This window comes from Elephantulus edwardii, unplaced genomic scaffold, assembly GCF_000299155.1.
Source record: "Elephantulus edwardii isolate Elephantulus edwardi_28Jun2011 unplaced genomic scaffold, EleEdw1.0 scaffold00012, whole genome shotgun sequence".
NCBI lineage: Eukaryota > Metazoa > Chordata > Mammalia > Macroscelidea > Macroscelididae > Elephantulus > Elephantulus edwardii.
Genome location: NW_006399762.1, coordinates 9,616,574 through 9,637,862, shown reverse-complemented (window position 1 = coordinate 9,637,862; position 21,289 = coordinate 9,616,574). Strand labels below are relative to the sequence as shown.

The 21,289-nt window shown below is 36.6% G+C and overlaps 1 protein-coding gene across 1 annotated transcript in view; it reads left to right on the top strand.

The window, feature by feature from the left end:
- The window catches only part of NDST3 (N-deacetylase/N-sulfotransferase (heparan glucosaminyl) 3), a 380,811-nt gene that overhangs the window by 333,817 nt on the left and 25,705 nt on the right, over positions 1–21,289 (top strand). The window contains exons 9-12 of the mRNA XM_006881068.1: positions 601–724; positions 6,358–6,532; positions 10,179–10,349; positions 12,295–12,404. Coding sequence (XP_006881130.1) covers positions 601–724; positions 6,358–6,532; positions 10,179–10,349; positions 12,295–12,404 — 580 coding nt within the window. The remainder of the gene's footprint in view (positions 1–600; positions 725–6,357; positions 6,533–10,178; positions 10,350–12,294; positions 12,405–21,289) is intronic.

Below are 21,289 nucleotides of genomic sequence, written 5' to 3'. Positions count from 1 at the left end.
CCAGCCTCCCGGTTAATCTGTTCTGCATATAGGTATACCACCAATCCTGGAGCCTTATTTTTGGCCATGTCCTTCAAAGCAGCCTGAACTTCTTCTTTCATCACCATAGGCTCTAAGGGGTGGGGGTAGGGATGAAATTTTGCAACAATGACATAATTTTTTTAAAAAAATGAATTGGGGTGGGGGATAAGGAGGAAAATGTAGGAGAATGAATGAATAAAAATCCAATCTATGTTAAAGTCACAATTTAAAAAAAACAACAACAAACAGCCTTTCATTAAAATCACAATTTAAAGAAAGAAAAGAAAATTAAGACAGAGAAAATTGAAACCTAGAGTCACAGAATAAGTCAGTGGTTGAATTGGTTGTAAAATGTAGTTTCCTTATACTCTGCAACAAGCCTCTTCTCACACTACACTAACTCTTATTTTTTTTATTTAATATGTTTAAAGTACTCTGTATCTAATAAATTGAATTCATCTAGAATTTATAATATATCTATTTGGGTCACTGTAATATTTCCTTGAATAATTACTTTGAACTGCTAATATTACAAGATTACACTTTCATTCAATTCTAAAACTTCTCTTGTCTTTCCAGGTACCACAGCTTTGTATTTGTTCCTGGTTATGCATCCTTCCATCCTTAGTAACTCCCCCAGCCCAAAAACCTTTGAGGAGGTACAGTTCTTTAATAGAAATAACTACCACAGGGGGATTGATTGGTAAGATGGGTTATTAGTATAAATCTAAAAGTATATGTACTGTACACAGTATAAAATTAGCACTAATATTGATAAACATGTCTTTATACCACAAATAAAATGATTCTCTGAGTCATTGTGAATTGATAGAATAACATGAAAAAGTGCAGGAATTATTTATAACAGACCAATCTCAGTTTGTGAAGGATCTTCTTGATATAAGAGGCCTCAGTGTTATTTCAAATGGCATTTTTTAGTTCAGATGTGAAGTCACAGAAGAATCTTATTACCTAGTATTTTATTCTTATTTTTAAGAAAATTTGTTCAGATGTCTCTTATACTTTTTATAAATGTTGCTATAACCCACATACATAATTTTCTATTTTGCTAAGGCATAGGTGACTAAAAATAAGTAAGTAAATAAATACAGTTAGAAAAGCAATATATGAACAGTAAAGTAGTAAAGTCTAAAGAACCTTATCATTAATATAAGAAATGTAATTTTTTCCTTTGAATTAAAATTAAGAATACATAAAAACATCTTAGGAAAATAATACTTTTTAAATTATTTGTCAAAAAACCACTAATATATATAGAATAGACCAATGTAGTAGAATTGGATGGTGGAAACTAACAGTTCAATCATAAACTGAATCTACAAATATCATCTCTAAGGAATAATGCAAAGTAGAGAAAAGAGTAGAGTCTTAAAAATAATTCTAGAGCATGAATGTAAACATTTCCATGTGCTTGTCATAGTTACATATATATATTAACATCTGTCATCAAATTGCCCCTTAGAAAATGTCAGCTTCCTCAAAACCTAATGAATGGAAAGAATTCTCAATGCAAACAAAAATAAAGCTGGATTGAGTATAATTTTACCACTTAATAAGGTTTGCATAAATTGTACTTGTATTTTTCACTACTAATTCTATATTAACTATATAGTAATTTTGTTGATTAATTGTGCGATATTAAATAATAGTCATGAGACTAATGAAACTGTCAACCACTCAACAATTGTTTAACCACTGACTCCAATATGTAGACTAATAGTACAATCAAATAAAGTGATGTTATTGTAAGGACTAAAAAGTACTGATTAAAAACGGCTTTTGAGGTAAAGGAGAATCCAGTATTCACATCCTTCAGAATTGATGCATTTGACTGATATTAAAACTAAGATCAAGATGATCATAGACAAAATCAGCAAATAGTCACTGTAATGGAAGCAATATTAAAAAAATAGTTCTTTCTCCTTACATTGTTTTTAGAAGATGACGATTATAAATATGCAGAGTTTTAAGAGAAATGAAAGGTTTTAATTTTAACTTAATAAATACATCTCAAATGCATACATTTTTGATTGAGACTCTATGTTTATAAAAGGGAATTACCACAAATAAATGATAGTAAATGACACTCTGTTGGCAATAACTATAGGGTGGCAGTCAGCAAGATCACACAGTCAGTCCTCACTCAGCCAGCTTTGCCTCTCTGTGAAGTTGTCAGCACTTCAAAAGTCCCTTTGGGACCATAACACCAGGAGGTCAAATATAATGTATGTTAGAGGCCAGGGTCACTTAAAGAATTAGCCCAGGCACAAGTAACTGTTGTGAATACATGAATCTCCTTTTTATTGGTGAATTACATAAAATCAACATTGCATTAACCAACAGCTAGCCTAAGGACAAACTTTACAGCATAAGCAAAAGTAGGGGGTGTTGTGGAGGAGGAGAGAGGTTTGTCTTTGGTAAAATCTTAAAGTTCTCTGATCAGTAGATCTGAGGAAAATATTTTCATTTGGAATACATGTAAACAGTATGCTTATGGTTTATTATTATTGTTATTATTATTATTTATTATTATTATTGACACTGAAAATCCTTTTAGTACTTAGAACTTCTAAATATCTGACTTTGAGTAAAATTATTTAGAAATACTCAAGGTCAACCTAGGCCCTGGGTATATAATCATATAACGTTACCAATAAAGCACATCTTTGTTTCAAAAAATGTTGACATGATATCTCATTGAAACAGCAAAACTTAAGTGATACAATATTTACTTTTGATTCCATCATTACTAATCCATCAACTCTAGTCTGCTTGCCAGCTCTTTAACTACATTTACATTCTCCAAATTTGCTTCTATTTGACTTCCAAGTCCTGCCCTGAAAATCTGAAGTTGAATTCCTTTTATTATTCAAACATTTTTCAGTGTCAGATACTGTATAAGAAATATATAGGGCATAAAAGCAAACAGGAGCCTCCTCCAGGAGCCTTTGGAGCTAGGGGGAAAAAAATCAACAGATTATACATCCAAGATCCATCTAGAAGTTCTTCTGAAGCTTATCGACACCTAAACTATTTCAGAATAGAGGACTTCTGGAAAGATAGGATCATTTTTAAAAACTAAAAATTATGTGATGTCAGCCCCTTTTATCGTTTTTTGTGATTTTTTTAAAGCTTTCTATGAAAGCAAACCTGAGACAAGCTTAGAATAAGTATGATATCATTAGACACTTGGGATAACCTTCCGAAACTGCCTCTTCATTGGCATCAAGTCAGAACTAACTCATACTGGCCCACCAACAGATACTCAGAGACTGTTAAAGGCAATCTTTTCTCCTGTCTATCTTTCTCCTGAAGAGCAGCTGTCTATTCCAGCCACCCACCTTTGGGTTGGCAGTGCAATTCCCAACCCCCTAGGCCACCAGAGTTTGCATGGATAACATTAATATCCCTGAAATAGGTATGAGCTTCTATATGAAATATTAACTAATTATTGTTTTTTTTTCTAGAAATAGAATATACACCAAAACAGAGAAGAGCAAGCTTTCCAGACATTTTTGCATATCTTTCCCCCTTAAAGGATTTCAGAAAGACATTAACAAGGCAATTTGCAGAAAACATAAAATTATTTCTTTACTGCTCAGTCTCAAGACAGCACTTTGTTGCACCAGCCAAACTTTGCAATATGTTAACAATTGGAATCTTACCAGACAATTTTTCATATGCTACGACTAAAAGAAAATCAGCATACTGTAAAAAAAATAATATCATATAAGTGAATCATATAGTGACATTTTTGGTCCATAGTTACTGAGCCTTTTTTTGGTGGCATAAGTCAATGAAACTTATGAACTTAAGAGAATGAGTCATTGTTTTAATAATAAGACTAGTATTATGAAAAAGAAAAATTTCTTGGGTGTAGGACTGAACAACAAGAAAAAAAACACTTGTTAGATCTAATAGGCCAATTTAGTAAAGTGGCAGGATATAGGAACAATATACAAAATTCAGTGGGACTCCTCTATAATGACAAAGAAGACTCAGAAAAGGAAATTAAGAAAGCAATACCATATATAATAGCCAGCAACAAATTGAGATACTTGGGAGTAAACCTAACTAGAGACACAAAAGACCTTTATAAAGAAAACTACACAACACTACTGTGTGAAACAATAAAATTGAAATGGAGGAAATTGGCAAATACAGCCAGAAATGCTCAACCAAGAGAGCATAATATTAATGAATACCTTCTAAAGAGTAAATGCCTGTGTATGTCAAAAACGTTTTCCAGTGGAATGAAAAGAAAATCTAGTAAGAAAAAAAAATTTGACAATGACATCTCAGACAAGGAAGTCATAATGAAAGTTTATAGAATACTACAGGGCCTCCAGAAGGAAAAGACAAACTGGGAAAAATACATGGAAAGACTTTTGAAAGGGGGACATTAAGATAGCCAACAGACACATGAAGGATATGCTCAGATTCACTGGCAATAAGAGATTCAATTCAAAACCACAATGAGATACCATCTAACCCTAGTAGCAATGGCAAAGTTTAATAGGCCAACAAGCAAAAGTTGGAGAGGATTTGGAGATAATGAAACTCTCATGCACTGTTGGTGGGAGTGTAAAATGGTACAACCACTCTGGAAGGTAGTTTGGCATTTTCTCAAAAAGATTATCACAGAAATTCCATATGACCCAGATATTCTCCTAGTAGAAATATACCATGAGGAAAATAGAAGTGAGACACAAACGGAGATTTGCGTACCAGTGTTTATAGCAGCATTATTCACAATAGCAAGGAAATGGAAACAGCCCAAATGTCCATCAACAGATTGAGAAATTGTGGTACATTTACATGATGGAATACTATGCAGGACTCAGAAGCAATGATAGCATGTGAAAGGCTAGAGACAATTATGTTGTGTGAACTGACAGCCTCAGAAGGACAAGTACTACATAAAACAATTATAAAAATATAATGATAACTAATAAGATGTGTATAAAAGTTCAAAGGGAGGAGGAGAAAATGTGGGGAGGCTGAGGATGGGAAGAGGGGGAAATCACTGAGTGGCAGAGTCTGGAGGGCAGAAGTAGCAGGTGATAGGAAAGATCTCTTGTAGACCTGAAAAGATGAGGTGATAGTAGCCATAGATCAATCTATGGTGATTAGTTTTATAAACTGGAATGTTTGGAAATGATTGTATGAAACACAATGTGAATGAAGGAATGTGTGAAACACAATGTATATAAATGTATGCAAGCCATTATCAAATTTTTAAAAAATTTGTTGGGTATTAAATTTGTATATTCTCTCCAATTGGGCCCTTTTTCTTCTAAAAAGTATCTATCACTTCAGAAACCACTACTACTATATGCTGAATTAATTCTGTTTGACAACTACTAGAGAGGTGGATCATTAAACAAAATCTGTTGTGTCCTTTGTTTGAATCCTCGAGCCAACAAGCTATCCTCACTTTCACTGTACCGATGACTTAAATTCTCACCAAGAAAACTAGTTCAGGTTTTGGGAAATTTTGTAAAGTTTTGGAAATATTTATGTATTTTTAATTACTTAGAATTATTCCAAATAGGACATGGCTACAAATAACAAGGAAATGAGCAAATAGATAGTTTTTATTATATGCGAGCTATTATGGGTTTAGTATTTTATGGCTGACTTTAACAACAGCAAGGAATCCTGTTGATGTAGCATTCCATATTTGGCTTCTAACCAAAAGGTCAGCACTTCAAATCCCCCGCCGCTTTGCTGGAGAAAGATGATGCAGTCTGTTCCCTCACTCTCAGAAATCTGATCAAGGGCTCCTAGGAGTTGGAAACAACTAAACAGCAGTATGTTTGCTTATAACATTGATATACATACTAATGAGAGTGGAAACGATTTTTGTGCTGATGAAGCAAAAAACTATTTTGCCAAAATCTTTTTAAAATATCTTTAAACTGAGAATATCTATTTTTCTCACACTTTCTTTTTGGCTGAGTTCATAGATTTTTTTTCCTCTCTACTATATTTCTGTATCCGCATACATTTTAGAGAGTTAGATTAATTATTGCCATCTGATCACTATCTTTCTACAATGATGTTGTTATCACTCAGCCTTATTTCCCTGATAGAAAGCCAAACCAAAAAACGTATTTAGAAAAAAAATAATTTCAAAATATGTTGTTAGCACTTTGCATTTTTTTTCTTGCTAATTACATAGGAAATGCCTTAAAGGAAAAGATATTTGTTTATAAAACAAATGACTTTGTGGGACACCATTAATATCTTCAGTCACCAGAGCAAGAGTGAAAACCAGAATCTTATTTTGAGAAAAAGTATTCCTTTTTCTAGGTATATGGATTTCTTCCCAGTCCCATCTAATGTCACCACTGACTTTCTGTTTGAGAAGAGTGCCAATTACTTCCACTCAGAGGAAGCTCCTAAAAGAGCTGCTTCTCTCGTGCCCAAGGCCAAAATCATCACCATCCTCATTGATCCATCAGACCGCGCATACTCATGGTACCAGGTAAGGCAAATCCAACCAGTTCCAGAAGATAAACACAGTCTTATATAAAAATGGAGTTTTGAGAATGAGGGATAGTTTTTAAGCAGTAACCATCACCTCAGGATTGTGAGAAAACATTTGCTAGTTGTTTAGCAACTGCAGAAAAATGAACAAACTTTTCTCTGGTTTTTTTTTTATTTTCCTTGTTGGCACAGTGTTTTTTATTACTTATTTTTTAACATTCTACGCTTTATTGTTTGTCCTATGCCTTTTGACTTTTCTCTCTGATGTATGTTAAACTCTGCCAGGGAGGGGAGTAAACACCAAACAACCTCATGGAATTAATTTTGCATCCTTTGTTTTTTTGTTTGTTTTTTTTTAAGGAAGTGGTTTTTGTTTGTTTGTTTGTTTTTCATTTGCATTGTGTGTTATAAAATTAATCATCAGTGATCTGTGTCCACTATTACCCCATCTTTTCAGATTCCCACCAGATCTTTCCTAATTCCTTCACCATCTCCTTCAACGCACCTAATTGCTTTTTTTCTTAATGTAATAAAATCATGAAGTTATATGTATATCTGTGTATCCATATCCGTGTAAAACATTATTATTAAAATCACTGCTTTTTATCTAAAACATATAGCATTGGTGTTGTTATCACGATTTTGAGTGAGATAATGTGATTGATTATGATCGATTCTCTAAAATAGAAGATGGCAAATTTTTTTATAGGTACAGAGTACATATTTCAGGTGCTGTAGGTCATCTAGTCTCTGTTGTAATAGTGCAGTTGTAACATGAAAGCAGCCATTGGCAGTATGCAAATAGATAAACAAAGCTGTGTTCTCCCCAAACTTTATTTTCAGAAACATGCAGGAAACTGAATTTGACCTGTACTTTACTAGTTTACTGTAGTTTGACCTCAGGCTGGTTGGCTTGGCGAGTTGCACTACCAACCCAAAGGCATGAAAGATGGGCTGTCTCCTCCTGTGTATTTTATAGTTTCTGAAAACCTTTGAAAAGCTGCTGGTGGGTCTGCTGTGAGACCATTCGCACACAACAATACAACAAATTGTTCTTATTAGCTGCTATTGATGTACTCAACTCATGGCGCCTTGTGCACGTGAGAATTAAATGCTGTCCACTCCTATCTATCTCTACAATTGGTTGCAGATCAGGCTATTTTATTGACTGATTTTCAATAGTGTACCAGGCCTTTCACATCAGTTCACCATGACAGGAAAATAGCTGATCCTGCTCTAAAAAAGCTTCTAGAAGGGCAATGACCTAAAAGTCCGCAGTCTGAACCCGCCAGTGGCTTTGCTGGAGAAAAGACCTGGTGATCTCTTCCCATAAGGATTACTTAAAACCCAAAAACCAGCTTCTCTTCAGTTGAAATCAACTCACTGTTAACCCACCATTGGGTCTGTGAGGCGATAAATCACATGGGAGGACACTGCCCATGTTTGTACTGATGAGACCCCTTGGTGGATCAAACCATTAGAGAGATGCAGCCTATGGGTTAGTAGCATAACTCTCCACACATTATGCCAGAGCTCCCTAGAAAATCTTACAGGACAGGTCTGCTTATTAGATTTATATGAGAAGGTCTGTTTGCTGACATACAGAAATAAGAGCAGAAAAAGAGCCACTTAACAACAGAGCTAAATGTAAGAATTCTTCATCTCTGCTTCAACCTTGCTCTAAGCCTCTTTGTTTCCTTCATTGTTTCTGATTAGAAATTAGCATAGAAACAATAACTTTGAACAAAGACTTTAATAATAAATTTCTATACATCAAATGCATTTTACTTTAATAGGTCAACTGAAATAACGCAAAAAAAAAATCTTTTCGTAGTATTTTATTACTGAATCAATGTTTAGAGTTTCCATATGATCATGACCATCAGGGCAAATCTCAAGACATAAAGTTAGGTTTATTAACAGAGCAGTACAAGAGCGCCTGAATACCATGGGTGTTTCCCTCAAGAAGGGAAGAGATGGATAAAGTTGTTATAGAATTTGTGAGGGGAGATATTTAAGTAGGTTTAAAAATGAAAGAATGTGCTGCACAACACCAAAAAATGTGGGAGAGAAGCATGCAAAGGTGTTAGCATCAGGGCAGGGCCGAAAAACAGACTAAAGATTCTATTTTCTTGGAAACTACGAAGTTAAAATAGAAAGAGGAATATTGTGTCCACGAACTTCTTATCTGAAATTCTGCACCTGATGGAAAATCAAGGCTGCCTCCCTGGTAAAGTGGTCTGTACGGCTCAGATCCTTCAGGCTTTAAAAGGGCACACTCCATTTTCACTTACAGGATTTCCAACAGCAAAGCTCCTGACAACCTGTGATTTTAGAGAATAAGGTTTCTCAGCACTAGCTCCTTTTATTCTTTAACGGAAGCAATTTTTACAGGTTCACGAGAGGAAGAAGGGGTTATCAGGGAAGGAGGCAGCATGGCTGGGAAGGCCATACGAAGCAGATGGAAACCTCAACAGGCGTATTGATAATAATCTGCATGGCGGGCTCAGGAGACACCTAAGACAGCTGAAATTCATGACTACCCACAATTCTGTGCTAATCATTTATGCCAGACTCCTAGAGCCAATTTTTAAAATAAAAATATACAGCAATTGCAAATTGATTGATTTGATTTTGGGCTTTTTACTTCTTTTTACCAGGTGTCTGGAGAAAAGAGAAATAAGCCTTAATTGACTCAAAGAGAAGGAAGAAAATTGCAGCTTGGCAACCACTTAGCCCCTGAAAAATTGAGAATTTACTAGAAATGAAATCTCAAGGCTGCAAGCTAACAAAGCATCCTAAGTATTGCAAATAAATGACTCCACAATGGCAAAATGCAGGCCTCAACAAGTCCAGTTGAGTTTGTAGTGTACTAATTTGAATCCCAGTTGCAAGAGTCTTGCTATTCAGTGAGATGTGGTAAACATCCACAAAACCACCACTAAGCCTGAATATTTATTGGTCAATTTAAGGAAAAGGTGATTTCCTCAAACTCATGGGGCCTGAGCCTGAGCCATTATGAAACACTTTGCTATTTGGGTTGCTGCTTTCTGCATTTTCTACACAACAAATGGTTCTGATTCATGGCAAAGGTTACCATTAGATAAGATAATATTGGCTTTTAGATGCCAGGTAATATATGATAAAAGCTGTGAATTTCAGATAATGTGCATGTCAGAATTTTCCGTAGTTTCTCCATTTAAAGTAGCCGATAGAGCTTTTCTAATCAAAAACTGCTTTGCTAGATGGAGCAAAACTATTTGGCAGAACGAGGAGCGTGTTTTATGCATTATGGATACTCACTGGACTTACTAACTGGCTTGTTCATGGGCTGAAAAGGGGGCATTAATGCAGGTTCAAAAGTTTACTTCTAGAATATATACACTAAGGAAATGGGCTCAGAAAGTTGAAAAACCCTCTCTCTAAAAATTACTCCCCACCAAGTACGTTCTCAACAATACACTCTCAGCATTGTCATAACTGCCTTCCTGATGGCAAGTATTTTCATCCTTTATTAATTGGAAAACAAGTAACACTCTAGCAGTGAGACTCTCCTTTATCTTTGAGACTTGTCACAAAAATTGAGTTTTAATTATTTATGCCTATGGTTCCAGTTAGTTTAATTATCTACCTTTTCATCATAGCATCAGCGATCGCATGAAGACCCCGCAGCTCTGAAGTTTAGCTTCTACGAAGTGATCTCAGCCGGTCCCCATGCACCCTCCGAGCTTAGAGCCTTGCAGAAGAGATGTTTGGTCCCTGGGTGGTATGCCAGCCACATCGAGCGATGGCTTGTTTATTTCCCTCCCTTTCAGGTACTCAGCAATAAGAATTTACACCGTGTTACAATCTCATTACACTGATGACTTTGCCTCTAGGAAAAAGGAAATTTTTGCTCATTAAAACATTACTAGCTTTTTACTCTTTAGCTGTAAATAATGAGACTGCACCAAAGAATAATAGATAAGCAGAGGTAGGAAAGCTGTTTAATTTCTTCCTAAGAGTATTTCAGGATAATTCTCCAAGCTTTATTTTCTGGTGCATATCTTTCATGATTATAAAATGCTTCAAATCCCTGAGGGCCCTGATTCTTATTCTGAGAAGAAAGCTTGAGAACCTCTTAACCAAAGAAGGCAAATCATGTTTTACTTAATTAAATGCGGCTGTTTTCCTTTTGAGCCGTTTTGCTCAATTTTTCATAAGTCTTATATTGTTCTTAGCTTCTTTGTTCCTCTGTTTCACCGGGTATTTTATAAAATAGAATATAAAATCAGCCCCTACCGTGTCTTGCAATAAGCAGTCCAGTCACACCAGTGTGGCATATGCATGTGTTTCTAAAACCACACATCTGATTAGTATAATCACTAACCACATATGACTACTTGATGTTAAAGCTAAATAAAAATACCATTCTTCCGTCACATCAGCCACAATGCAAGTGATAAGGTACCATATATTTGTGTTCTCTCTCCTTGTTGAGTCAGAGCTAACTCATAGCTGACCCTTTAGCAAGTTTTTGCACTGGAGGAGATTACCCTCCTTTTTCCAGAGGAGTTACTGATAGATTAGAACCATAGGAGAGGAATGTAATTGGTTAGCAGGGTAACTCCTACAAATTAGGTCACCAGAGCTCTCTGCTACCTCTTGTTGTTGTGGTTGTGTGCTGTCCATTCAGAACCAACTCATAGCTAACCCTCCACTGGGTTTTCAGAGGCTGTAAATCACACAGGAGAAGATTGTTCATCCTTCTCCCATGGAGTCTCTGGTAAATTCAAACCATGTTCCTTTGGGATTGCAGCATAGCTTCTTGCCACTAGGCCACAGGGCCAGTGTAAAGCAGTCAGTGATCAAAGAACAGGACATTGCTGGTTTAAACGAAACAGAATTCTGCATTAGGGGACAATATGGAGAAGGATTCCATTGCAGATTTTGTGGTTTTCTGTTAACAATCGCCTGACATCTTGTCTTACTGTATCCATTCCCTCTTACATTCCTTTAATCTATTGTGAAACTTCTGGCCTCATGCTGGTGCTCTGCATATTAACTTCTCCGAATAGACTGCTGTTGTGTGCCATCCACAGTATCAATACATAGCTAACACTTCAGCAGGTTTTCAGAGGGAATAAATCACATGGGAGAAGATTGCCCATTTTCTCCAAAAAAGACAAATTGAACGTCTTAAAACTATATAATCCATAATGCTAACACTAACCCTAAACTAACACCTAACCCCAAGACCACCCCAATCTTAATTTTTACCCCAACTTCAATCCTAACCCTAAACTAAACCTAGCTCTAATGCCCTTAGAAATAAAAAAGAAAGTTAAAAAAAACATTATTATTGCCACTCCTAAAAGGAAGCATGATGAATACCCCTTCCATCTCATTACACCTGTTCTTATTATTGACATTCATCTGCACTCCTTTCCAGCTTGAGTGATGGATTCATTGTTTGATTTGTTTGTATCCGTGGTTTCCATTTGTCATTTTGGAGCCACATTCTAAACTCTCTTGTTCTGTTCAAATCACTTGTTTTCATGGTGACTACAGTACTTCTCAGATTATAAAATATGAAAGCATTTAATTGGGGTGATTTATTTATTATTCCAGGTCATTAATGAGAATTACCTGGCAAAATCTAACAGCAGGCTATCTCAATTCCCTCAGGACTCTGTTTCATACTGAGTAAGATCAGAGTGTAGAATTTTTTCACTGTACAGCTTAACATACTTTGCTTTTTTTTTTTTTTTTGTAATGCAGTTGTTAATTATCGACGGGCAACAGCTGAGAACCGATCCAGCTACAGTGATGGATGAAGTACAGAAGTTTTTGGGAGTGTCGCCTCATTATAATTATTCTGAAGCTTTAACGTAAGTTTATTCTAGTGAAGTGATTCAAGTTTTAACGAAACTGTTTTTAAAGAAATTAAAATTTGGTATTCAGTTGTTAAGTTTCCTTGTTGTTGAGGAGATTCTCATGTTTAAAAAAAAATAGGGATCTCTGGTGGCCTTGTGGCAAAAAGCTGCGCTGCAACCCCAGAGGTATGCAGTTCAAATCTACCAGACGCTCTGCTGGAGAAGGAGGGACAAGCTCCTCCTGTACCAGTCAGATCCAGTTTGAGGGTACACACACACAAAAAATAATAATTTCTGTACTTGGTTCAAGCTACCGACCAAAAGATTGGTAGTTTAAATCCCAGCTGTTCCACAGAAGAAATACAAGCATATAAATAAAGATGTATGGCCTGGGAAATTAATGGCAAGTTGCTGTGTCAGAACCAACTCAACAGTAGTGAGCATGGCTTATTTCTAGGATGTTCTAGGCTATAATCTTTATGGGGCAGATCACGAGGTCTTCTTCTTGCAGAGTTGTTGACTGGGTTCCATCTGCCAACTTTTCTTGGGCAGCCATGCCCTTAACTGTTGCACTACCAAGGATCAATCCAACCTCTTTCCTTACAGGTTGTTGTTATTGTTAAGTACCATCGAGTTGGAAGTGACCCATAGCTAACCCTCCAGCACTTTTTCAGAGATTCACATGGGATGAGATTGCCCATTTTTCTCAGGCATAGCACATGGATTCATACCTTGTGCCTTCTTTCTTTAGGTTGGCAGCACAACTCCTCACCAAAAAGCTGCCAAAACTCTGTTCTGTTATATAAGTGATTACTTACCATTTTGACATTAACTACTTAAAAAAAAGTTTCAGTAATATCACAAAGAATGCAATGAAACCTCTGTTGACTCCTGACTAGATCTCTAGTGGCACAGTCCATAGGGAATTGCATTACTAAGTCAAAGGCTGTCCTCCTGCAGTGGTTCAAATCCCCCAGCAGGCCTCCAGAAGATAGATGGGCTCTTTCTTCCAGTTACAATCTGAAGCCTTGGAAACCTGATGGAGGGGTGCTGTGAATCATACCCCGTTCAAATGCAGTGAGCTTGCATTTGTGCTGTCCCCTGGCTTTGCTTTTGAATCATTTCATGATACCAGATTAAAAGGTTTCTCCAGAAGGAAATTAGAAGATCAAAACAGTTGCAAATCTTAAAACCAACATCTAACTCTAAAAGAGACTACCTAATATGTAAGAAGATACAAACTGAGTATACCCAAAAGATTTGAAGGCCTATTGTAAATATAAAGATGAACAGTTGGTGTTGTTGTATTGTTGTAAGTTGCCCATCTTTCTCTTGAGGTGTAGCTGGTGGATTCAAACTGCATATCTTTGGGTTGACAGCGTAATTCCTAACCACTAAGTCACTCAGAGCTCCCTAAAGATGAACTACCTACTTATAAACTGACCCTTTTCTCCACTATATGATTTCCAGAAATATTATCATGTAGTAAGAAGTGAGTTAGGTGACTCAGCAGGTGCTTGACAAGAACAACAATAGTAAGAAATTGTTAGTAGGTAACTTCTAGGAGAAAGGGCTCCACTATTATTATTCTTCCTTTCTTTCAGAGGCCTGACCAATTACAGGGCTGGTTTTTTCTTCTGCTACCAGTTCCCTCTCATGTGCGTAAATGTTTGACCCCACCAGAACCAAGAGGATGGTGAAGGGAGAAGCACTAGGATGCCAAAGTGAAGGAGGCACTCAATCTTTAGGGATCTGTCATTGCCTGAGTGTAAGCCCTTACTTCACTTTTGTATCGTAGATGCCTCTCCTCTGTCACCATAATCTTGGCTCTAGACTCCATTTCATGTTTTAAATAAAACTTTGGTCCATTTATAATGCTTGGCCATGAGAAACATGTTTGTATCTGTGGTCTATTCATGGAGCTTCTGGAAGATACTAAGTTGAATGGACCATGGTGTCTAACTCTTTATTTATTTTTTTATTATTTTAGGCTTGTAGACTGAGTCTTTAAAAAAAAGGACTATTATAGTATTCATCTATTTTATTTCTCAGTAAGTGAGAGGCAAGTTCCTTTACTTTCTACCCTTCTGTAGAGTAAAACATTGGCAGGACACCATCAGGCACAGCTTTTATTTTGTACATATTACATGCGTGGCATGTAAGAGAGTAATTTTAGTTTGGTGATACTTTGGGGTATGGAGCTTCTGAATTGAGATTCAGAGTCATTTGCTTTGTTGTTTACTATTAACCTCTGATCCATGTGTTTTCTATACCTTGAGTACCATTAGAGTTTAATTCTACCACCAATACAGACAACTAGCCTTACGTATTTAACATTCAACTTGACCTTAAAGAAATCTGAGTGATTTTAGCTTGCAGTTAGAAATTCAAGTTCACTTTCTGCTTTTTATCCTTTTAAGCATCTTAGAGAGAACTGAAGATTTTTCTTTTCTAAACAGTTTTCTACTTCTATTGGTTTATCTTTGGGACTTTTTGGTAGACTACTATATAGCAAAGCATTGTATATCATGAAAAAAGGAGTGAAGTAATCTATAAAGACATAATCCCTTTTCTTGATGGCATGGTCCTTGACTTCCGTGCTATGTATTTGTCCCCTCTGCTTCCAGCTCAACAGTAAGTTTTTTATTTGTCTCCACTACTGAGAAAATGCAGTGTTAAAGAGTATTAATACTAAGGCATTGTGCTGTATATAAAGAACGGTGGGGCACTTCGCACTTGAGATGTATTTGGCTAAAACTGCCCATTATACTATTCTCTAACTTGGTTGGGGGCTCAGTGGGCAAGCAGAAGATGAGACATGTGTAGTTTTAGAAACTGCCAGTCTCATTGTGTTTACCCAAGCCCTCATCATGCTGCTAGAGATAATGTACTTCTACCCAGTTTCTTTTTTTATCTTCTTGTCAGTCATCAGCTGGCCTGGTGGGCCTTTAAAAAAACCAGCAGTGAACTTGTAAAATATTCGGAAGTTCCATGTCATGGTTTTAGGTCTATATTATTTCTCCTTAACCTCTTGCCCTTTGTTATGTTTATGTGCACCTTGCTTTCACAATTTACTTACTTTTAGCTAAGTAATTCTTTTTAGAGTTGCTTCACTGGTACTTTGAAAATATTGAGGATCTTGAGGGAAACAGAAATATGAGTTCTCAGAAATGCCATATTATACCAGTTGACAAAAGATCCTGTGTACTCTTTGATATAACTTACTGATTTTTTTGCTGGTGATAGCAAAGACTGTTACTTAGTTAAAAACAAAAATTGTCTAAAGTTTTCTAAGAGTGTGGTAAGTTAAAACAGACTGAAATTCTTAACTATATAAATTCAGTCCTTTGGACACAATAGAATTAAAGAATGAATTTATATCCATACACAGATTTTATCATGCAATCTTGGCATGAAAGGTTATCAAATTTTTATTACTTTTTTTTTTACTCATTTTGATGAAAGTTTACAGAGACTTTGGATTTCCATTCATTCATTGTTGCACTTTTTTCCCTGCCCAATTCCCCCCCACCTCCCCGTTAGCTCTTCTCTTTGAAAAGTAAAAGAAAAATTCTTCCGTTGTTATACAATCCCTCCCTCCAAGTCCACTCCACTATGAAGCCTTCGTTCTGGAATCCTGTCATGACAATAATACCTAATTATATATCCCTTTTAAACAGTTCTCTCCTTCTGGTGGCTTAATGCTAATGCGTTGTGCTGCCAACCCAAAGGCACACAATTCAAATTGACGCGCTGCTCCATGGGAGAAATATGAGCAGCTTCCTCCTTCCCATGTGATTTACAGCCTCTAAAAAACCCTCTGGAGGGTCAACTATGAATTGATTTTGATCTGATGGTACAAAGTAACAACAACATAAACTTGTTATCTTCAACACAACACATTGTAGGATCAAACTATTTTCAAGAAAAACAGCAATAAAATTCTATTGTCAAATATTATTTATTCTTTTGCATAATCACTAAAGAACTTGTTCAAGACTTTCCAATTTCAGTCACTAGATAGTTTATCATGTCTCAAAACTGACTTAACAATGTCCTCATTATAAAGTAGCTACAACACTGAGCTCAGACATAACAATGATTGTGTGGATAGCAAAAAAACTGTTTTATGATACATAAGGTCATTATGAGGGAGCTCTGGTGGCCTAGTGGCAAGAAACTGTGCTGCAATCCAAAAGGCATGCCGTTCAAGGCCACCAGCTGCTCTGTGGAGAAGTATGGACAGTCTCCACAGAGATTATTAACTGCCTCTGAAAAACCACTGGAGGCTCAACTACGGGTTGGTTCCAACTCTGTGGTAAACAACAAAAAGACCATTAAGGGAACACTAGTGGCCTAGTGGCAAGAAGCTGTGCTGCAATCCCAAAGGCACACAGTTTGAATCCACCAGCTGCTCCACTAAAGAAAGATGGGAAATCTCCTCTAGATCAATTAACTGTGTCTGAAAGCCCAACAGAAGTCAGCTATGTGTCACTTCAGACTCAACCGTACACAACAACAAGGTCATTATGAGTCGGAGTTGACTCAATAGCACTTAACAGCAATATCATCAATAAATGTGATTTAATTAGTGAGTTTGAATATGTTTTGTCATAGTTTTATTTTAAACAATATAAGTGAGAATTTTCTCAATTAAGTATGTTAGTATATTATCATTTTAATTAAAATATTGAACTCTTTTAATTATAAATAGCCCTAAGGCATTGACATTTGTTATTGTTGTTGTTATGTGCTGTTGAGTCACCTGTGATTCATAGTGACCCTATATACAACAGCCCTAAACCCTGCTCTATCCTGTGCTAATCTTATTGTCTCTGACACACCTACCCCCATTACCAAAAATCACTGAATCAGTCCATCTCATTGAGGGTCTTCTTCTCTTGCACTGTCTCTTAACCCTCCCAAGAGTGATGTTCCTCTCTGAGGACTGTTCCTTCCTTGAAACATGTCCAAAGTATGTCAGACAAAGATTCAGAATCCTTGTCTCCATCTGACAAAGATTTAGAATCCTTGCCTCCAAGGAGCAGCCTGGTTTTACCCTTTTTAGGAAGAACCTATTTGCTCTCTTAGCAGTCCATCGTATATTCAACAATCTTCTCCTGCATCACAGCTCAAAGGCATCAATTCTCCTTTATCATCCCTAGTCATTGTCCAGCTCTCTGATGCATAGCAAACAATTACAAAAACTATGGCCTGGATCAGGCATACCTTAGTCTCCAGACTTACATAGTTGCTCTTCAGTACTTTGGAGAGGTCGCTGCATTAACATTACTGTAACCTTTTTATTATCTGTGATTTGAAGGAAAATTGTGCTTAGCCAGGAATTATGCTAATTTGCATAGCATAAAATGGATTTTTTTTTCATCTTTCAATTTTACAATGAAATACATTCATCTACATTTTTACCTAGCCATCAAGGACCAGCTTGGATGTTTTTAAACTTACAGATGTTAAGCATCTGAACCTGGCACCTGTGTTATATGAATTTTTATAATGATCTGGTGGCCTGTAGGTAAGGAGTGATAATAACCAACCCAAAAGCATGCAGCTCAAATCCCCTTCATGGGAGAAAGATGGACAGTCTCCTCCTGTGTGATATACAGCCTCTGAAAACCCGCTGAAAGATCAGCTCTGAGTTGGCCTCTTCTTGACACTACTGAGTTGAGTTGAGCAGCCAAGTTAACATTTATTAGTCATTCTTTTCCAGTTAATTCTGAGTAAGTTTGAAACATGCCATATTAGAACATTTTCAGTGGCAAAAAAAAGTAGTAGCCATGTTGTCGATTGATTTACTAAAATGTAGTGCTTTTCTGCGTAAGTGTAAAAGAGCACCTAAGACCAGTAAGAGAGGAAAGAGAAGAAAATTATCTATTCTCCTTTCAAGCTTGGAAGCAGGAGTGGCATCCACTTCCAAAAGAGCTTGCCTCCAGAAGCCCTATGAACTTGGAGAAAGGATGAAAGTTACACAAGTGTTCATGTCTTTCGTTCACCTAACAACAATTTCTTATGATGAATTTGGTTTTACAACTGATTATAGTGTTTTAAAATCACGATATAGTTATGTGTTTTATGCATTTTACATATTTTGCCTCAAAACAACACTTTATGGTATGTAATATAAGCTCCCTTTTTCAGGTGGAAGAACTGAGGCCAAGAAAAATTAACCCAAAAACCATTTAGCAAGTAAGGTGAGGAGGGAAGATTGAAATTCATTCAGGCTAGGTTTGGAGCAAACTCTGCCAAACTCTAAATTGACACAAGAGGTTAGGACCAGAGAAAAACATAGTCATTTTTTTATGAATGAATAATGTATCAACTAGAGTGTTTTCTTTAAAAAATAAAACAAAATCTTAAACTAGAAATTAGCATTTTGCATTGCCTCATACTTTATTATGAAGATAAATCCATTTCCAGATACACTGGACATCATTTGGCATAATGTGAAATTATAACCTGTTGCCGTCAAGTCAGTTCTGACTCATAGTGGTCGCCTATGTTATTACTCCAGTGAGGGGTTTTGTTGTAATCATTACAAAAGACTATTGCCAAAATTTTCTTCCACTCGCCAATAGGTAGGTTATTTTCATGGTAAGGTGCTGTCAAGTCAACTACGATTCATAGCAATCCTAAGAACAACAGATCTAGACCCTGCCCTATCTTGCTCCATCGTGATCGACTGTGACATACTTGAGCCCATTGATGTATTCACTGTGTCAGTCCATCTTGTTGAGATTCTTCTTGTCTGTCGCTGACTCCACCTTTCCAAGCATGATGTCCCTTTCCAATGAATTTTCCCTCCTAACAACACGATCAAAGCATGTAGAACGAAACTTCATCATCCTTGCCTCCAAGGAACTCTCTGACTGGTATTTCTCCAAGACATAGCTGTACATTCTTTTGGTAGTTCATGGAATAGTCAATTCCCTTTTCCAACACCACAGCTCATTGGCAGTGACTCTTCTTCTGTCATCCTTAGTCATTGTCCAGCTCTCATATACTATACATAGCAAGTGATTGAAAAGGCTATTACCTGAACCAGGCACACTTTAGTCTTTAAAATCATTTTCTTGGAAGCAAGTGAAAACACACTACACACACATCAGGGTGTTCATCCTCCAGAACTCAGACAGTAGTAATTTTGACAAGAATGTGACAAAACTGGAACTCTCAAATATTTCAAGTGAAATGTAAAATGTATAACCACTTTGGAAAACAGTTTGGAAGTTTTTGGAAAATTAACTGACGTTAAATATAAACTAGTTCTACTCCTAGGAATGCAGCTGAAGAAAAATGAAAACATACCTTTTAACGAGTGAATGTTCATAGACTCCCATACCATTATTGATACTAGTCAAAGTTTATAAGTTATCTAAATGTCTGTCAATATCTGGTAAGTGGATTAACAAAATTTGGTACATTCATACATTGTGATACTACTCCACATTATAAAAAGGAATATGAAAAAAAAATTGGGAGTCAGAAAGCACACCAGTACTATCAGAAGCTGATAGTGGCGGCTAGAATGAGCTCAGTAGGATTTTATGAGGAATGGAAATACCTTAAAACTACATTCTGGTGATGATGATGTTATTGTTAGGTGCCATTGAGTTGAGCATGATTCATAGTGACTCTATGAACAATAGATCGGAAACCTGTGACATCCTCACCATCTCTGATACACTTGAGCCTATTGATGCAGTCACCATATCAATCCATCTTAATGGAGATCTTCCTCCCTTCCCGTGACCCTCCTCCCTTCCAAGCGTTATATCCTTTTCCAAGGAATAGCCTCTGCTGGAAACATTTCCAAAGTATAAGGAAGCTTTGCCAACCTTGACTTCAAGGAGCACTCCCGTTGCATCTTTACCAAAATATAACTGTTGGTTCTTTTGGCAGCCCATGTGATATTCAGTATTCTTTTCCAGCAACACAACTCAAAGTCATCAATTCTTCTTCTGCCATCCAAAATCATTTTCCAGTTCTCAGATGCATATCAGGTAATATGAAAAATCATGGCTTGGATATGGCATGTGACATCAAGATCAGAGAGAGAATCATCAATACCACCGTGCTCTATGGAGATGAACCAACCTTTTTTCCTGAAATTGAGGGGGAGCTGAAATACTTGTTGCAGAAGATAAAATAACTACAGCCTCCCATATATATTGCATCTTAATAACAAGAAAACCAAAGTCTGGGCCAGTGGGAAGATCATGATAGATTGAGAAAGGTGATAATTATCAAACTAAGTAAATTCAATAGAACTTTTAAAAGTATACATTGAAAAGGGTTATAAATTATTCCTAAGGGAGGTTGGATGAAATGCTGTTAGTTTACCCATATGAATACATCATTGATTTCTTGTGAAATTTACCGGAATTAAATGTAATTCAGGAGGCTCTGGTACCAGAGTCGGTAAGGAGTTGCCCTGATAACCCAAGAACAGAGCATCTCTGGTGGTTTAAATCTATCAGCCAATTTTCTGGATAAAGTTGTAAAGTCTCCTCTTATGTCATAATGGCTTCAAAAACCCACTTGAAAGGTCAGCTGTGTATTGGTTCCAACAACTCTAACTGACTCATGATACGTAATTCATGGAGCACCAGTGACATCATAGTGTATTGCAATGCCAGCCCAAAGGCTCTGATTCCCACCTGGTTTGAATACACCAGAATATCACAGAAGAAAAATGGGAAATACCCTCTTGTTATGTTGTTGTTGTTATGTGCAGTCAAGTCGCCTGCGACTCATAGCGACCCTATGTACAATAGCCCTAAACTCTGCTCTGTCCTGTGCCGACCGCACCGTCTCTAACACTCCCATCTCAATTACCCCAGTCACTGAATCAATCCACCTCATAGAGGGCCTTCCTCTCCTGC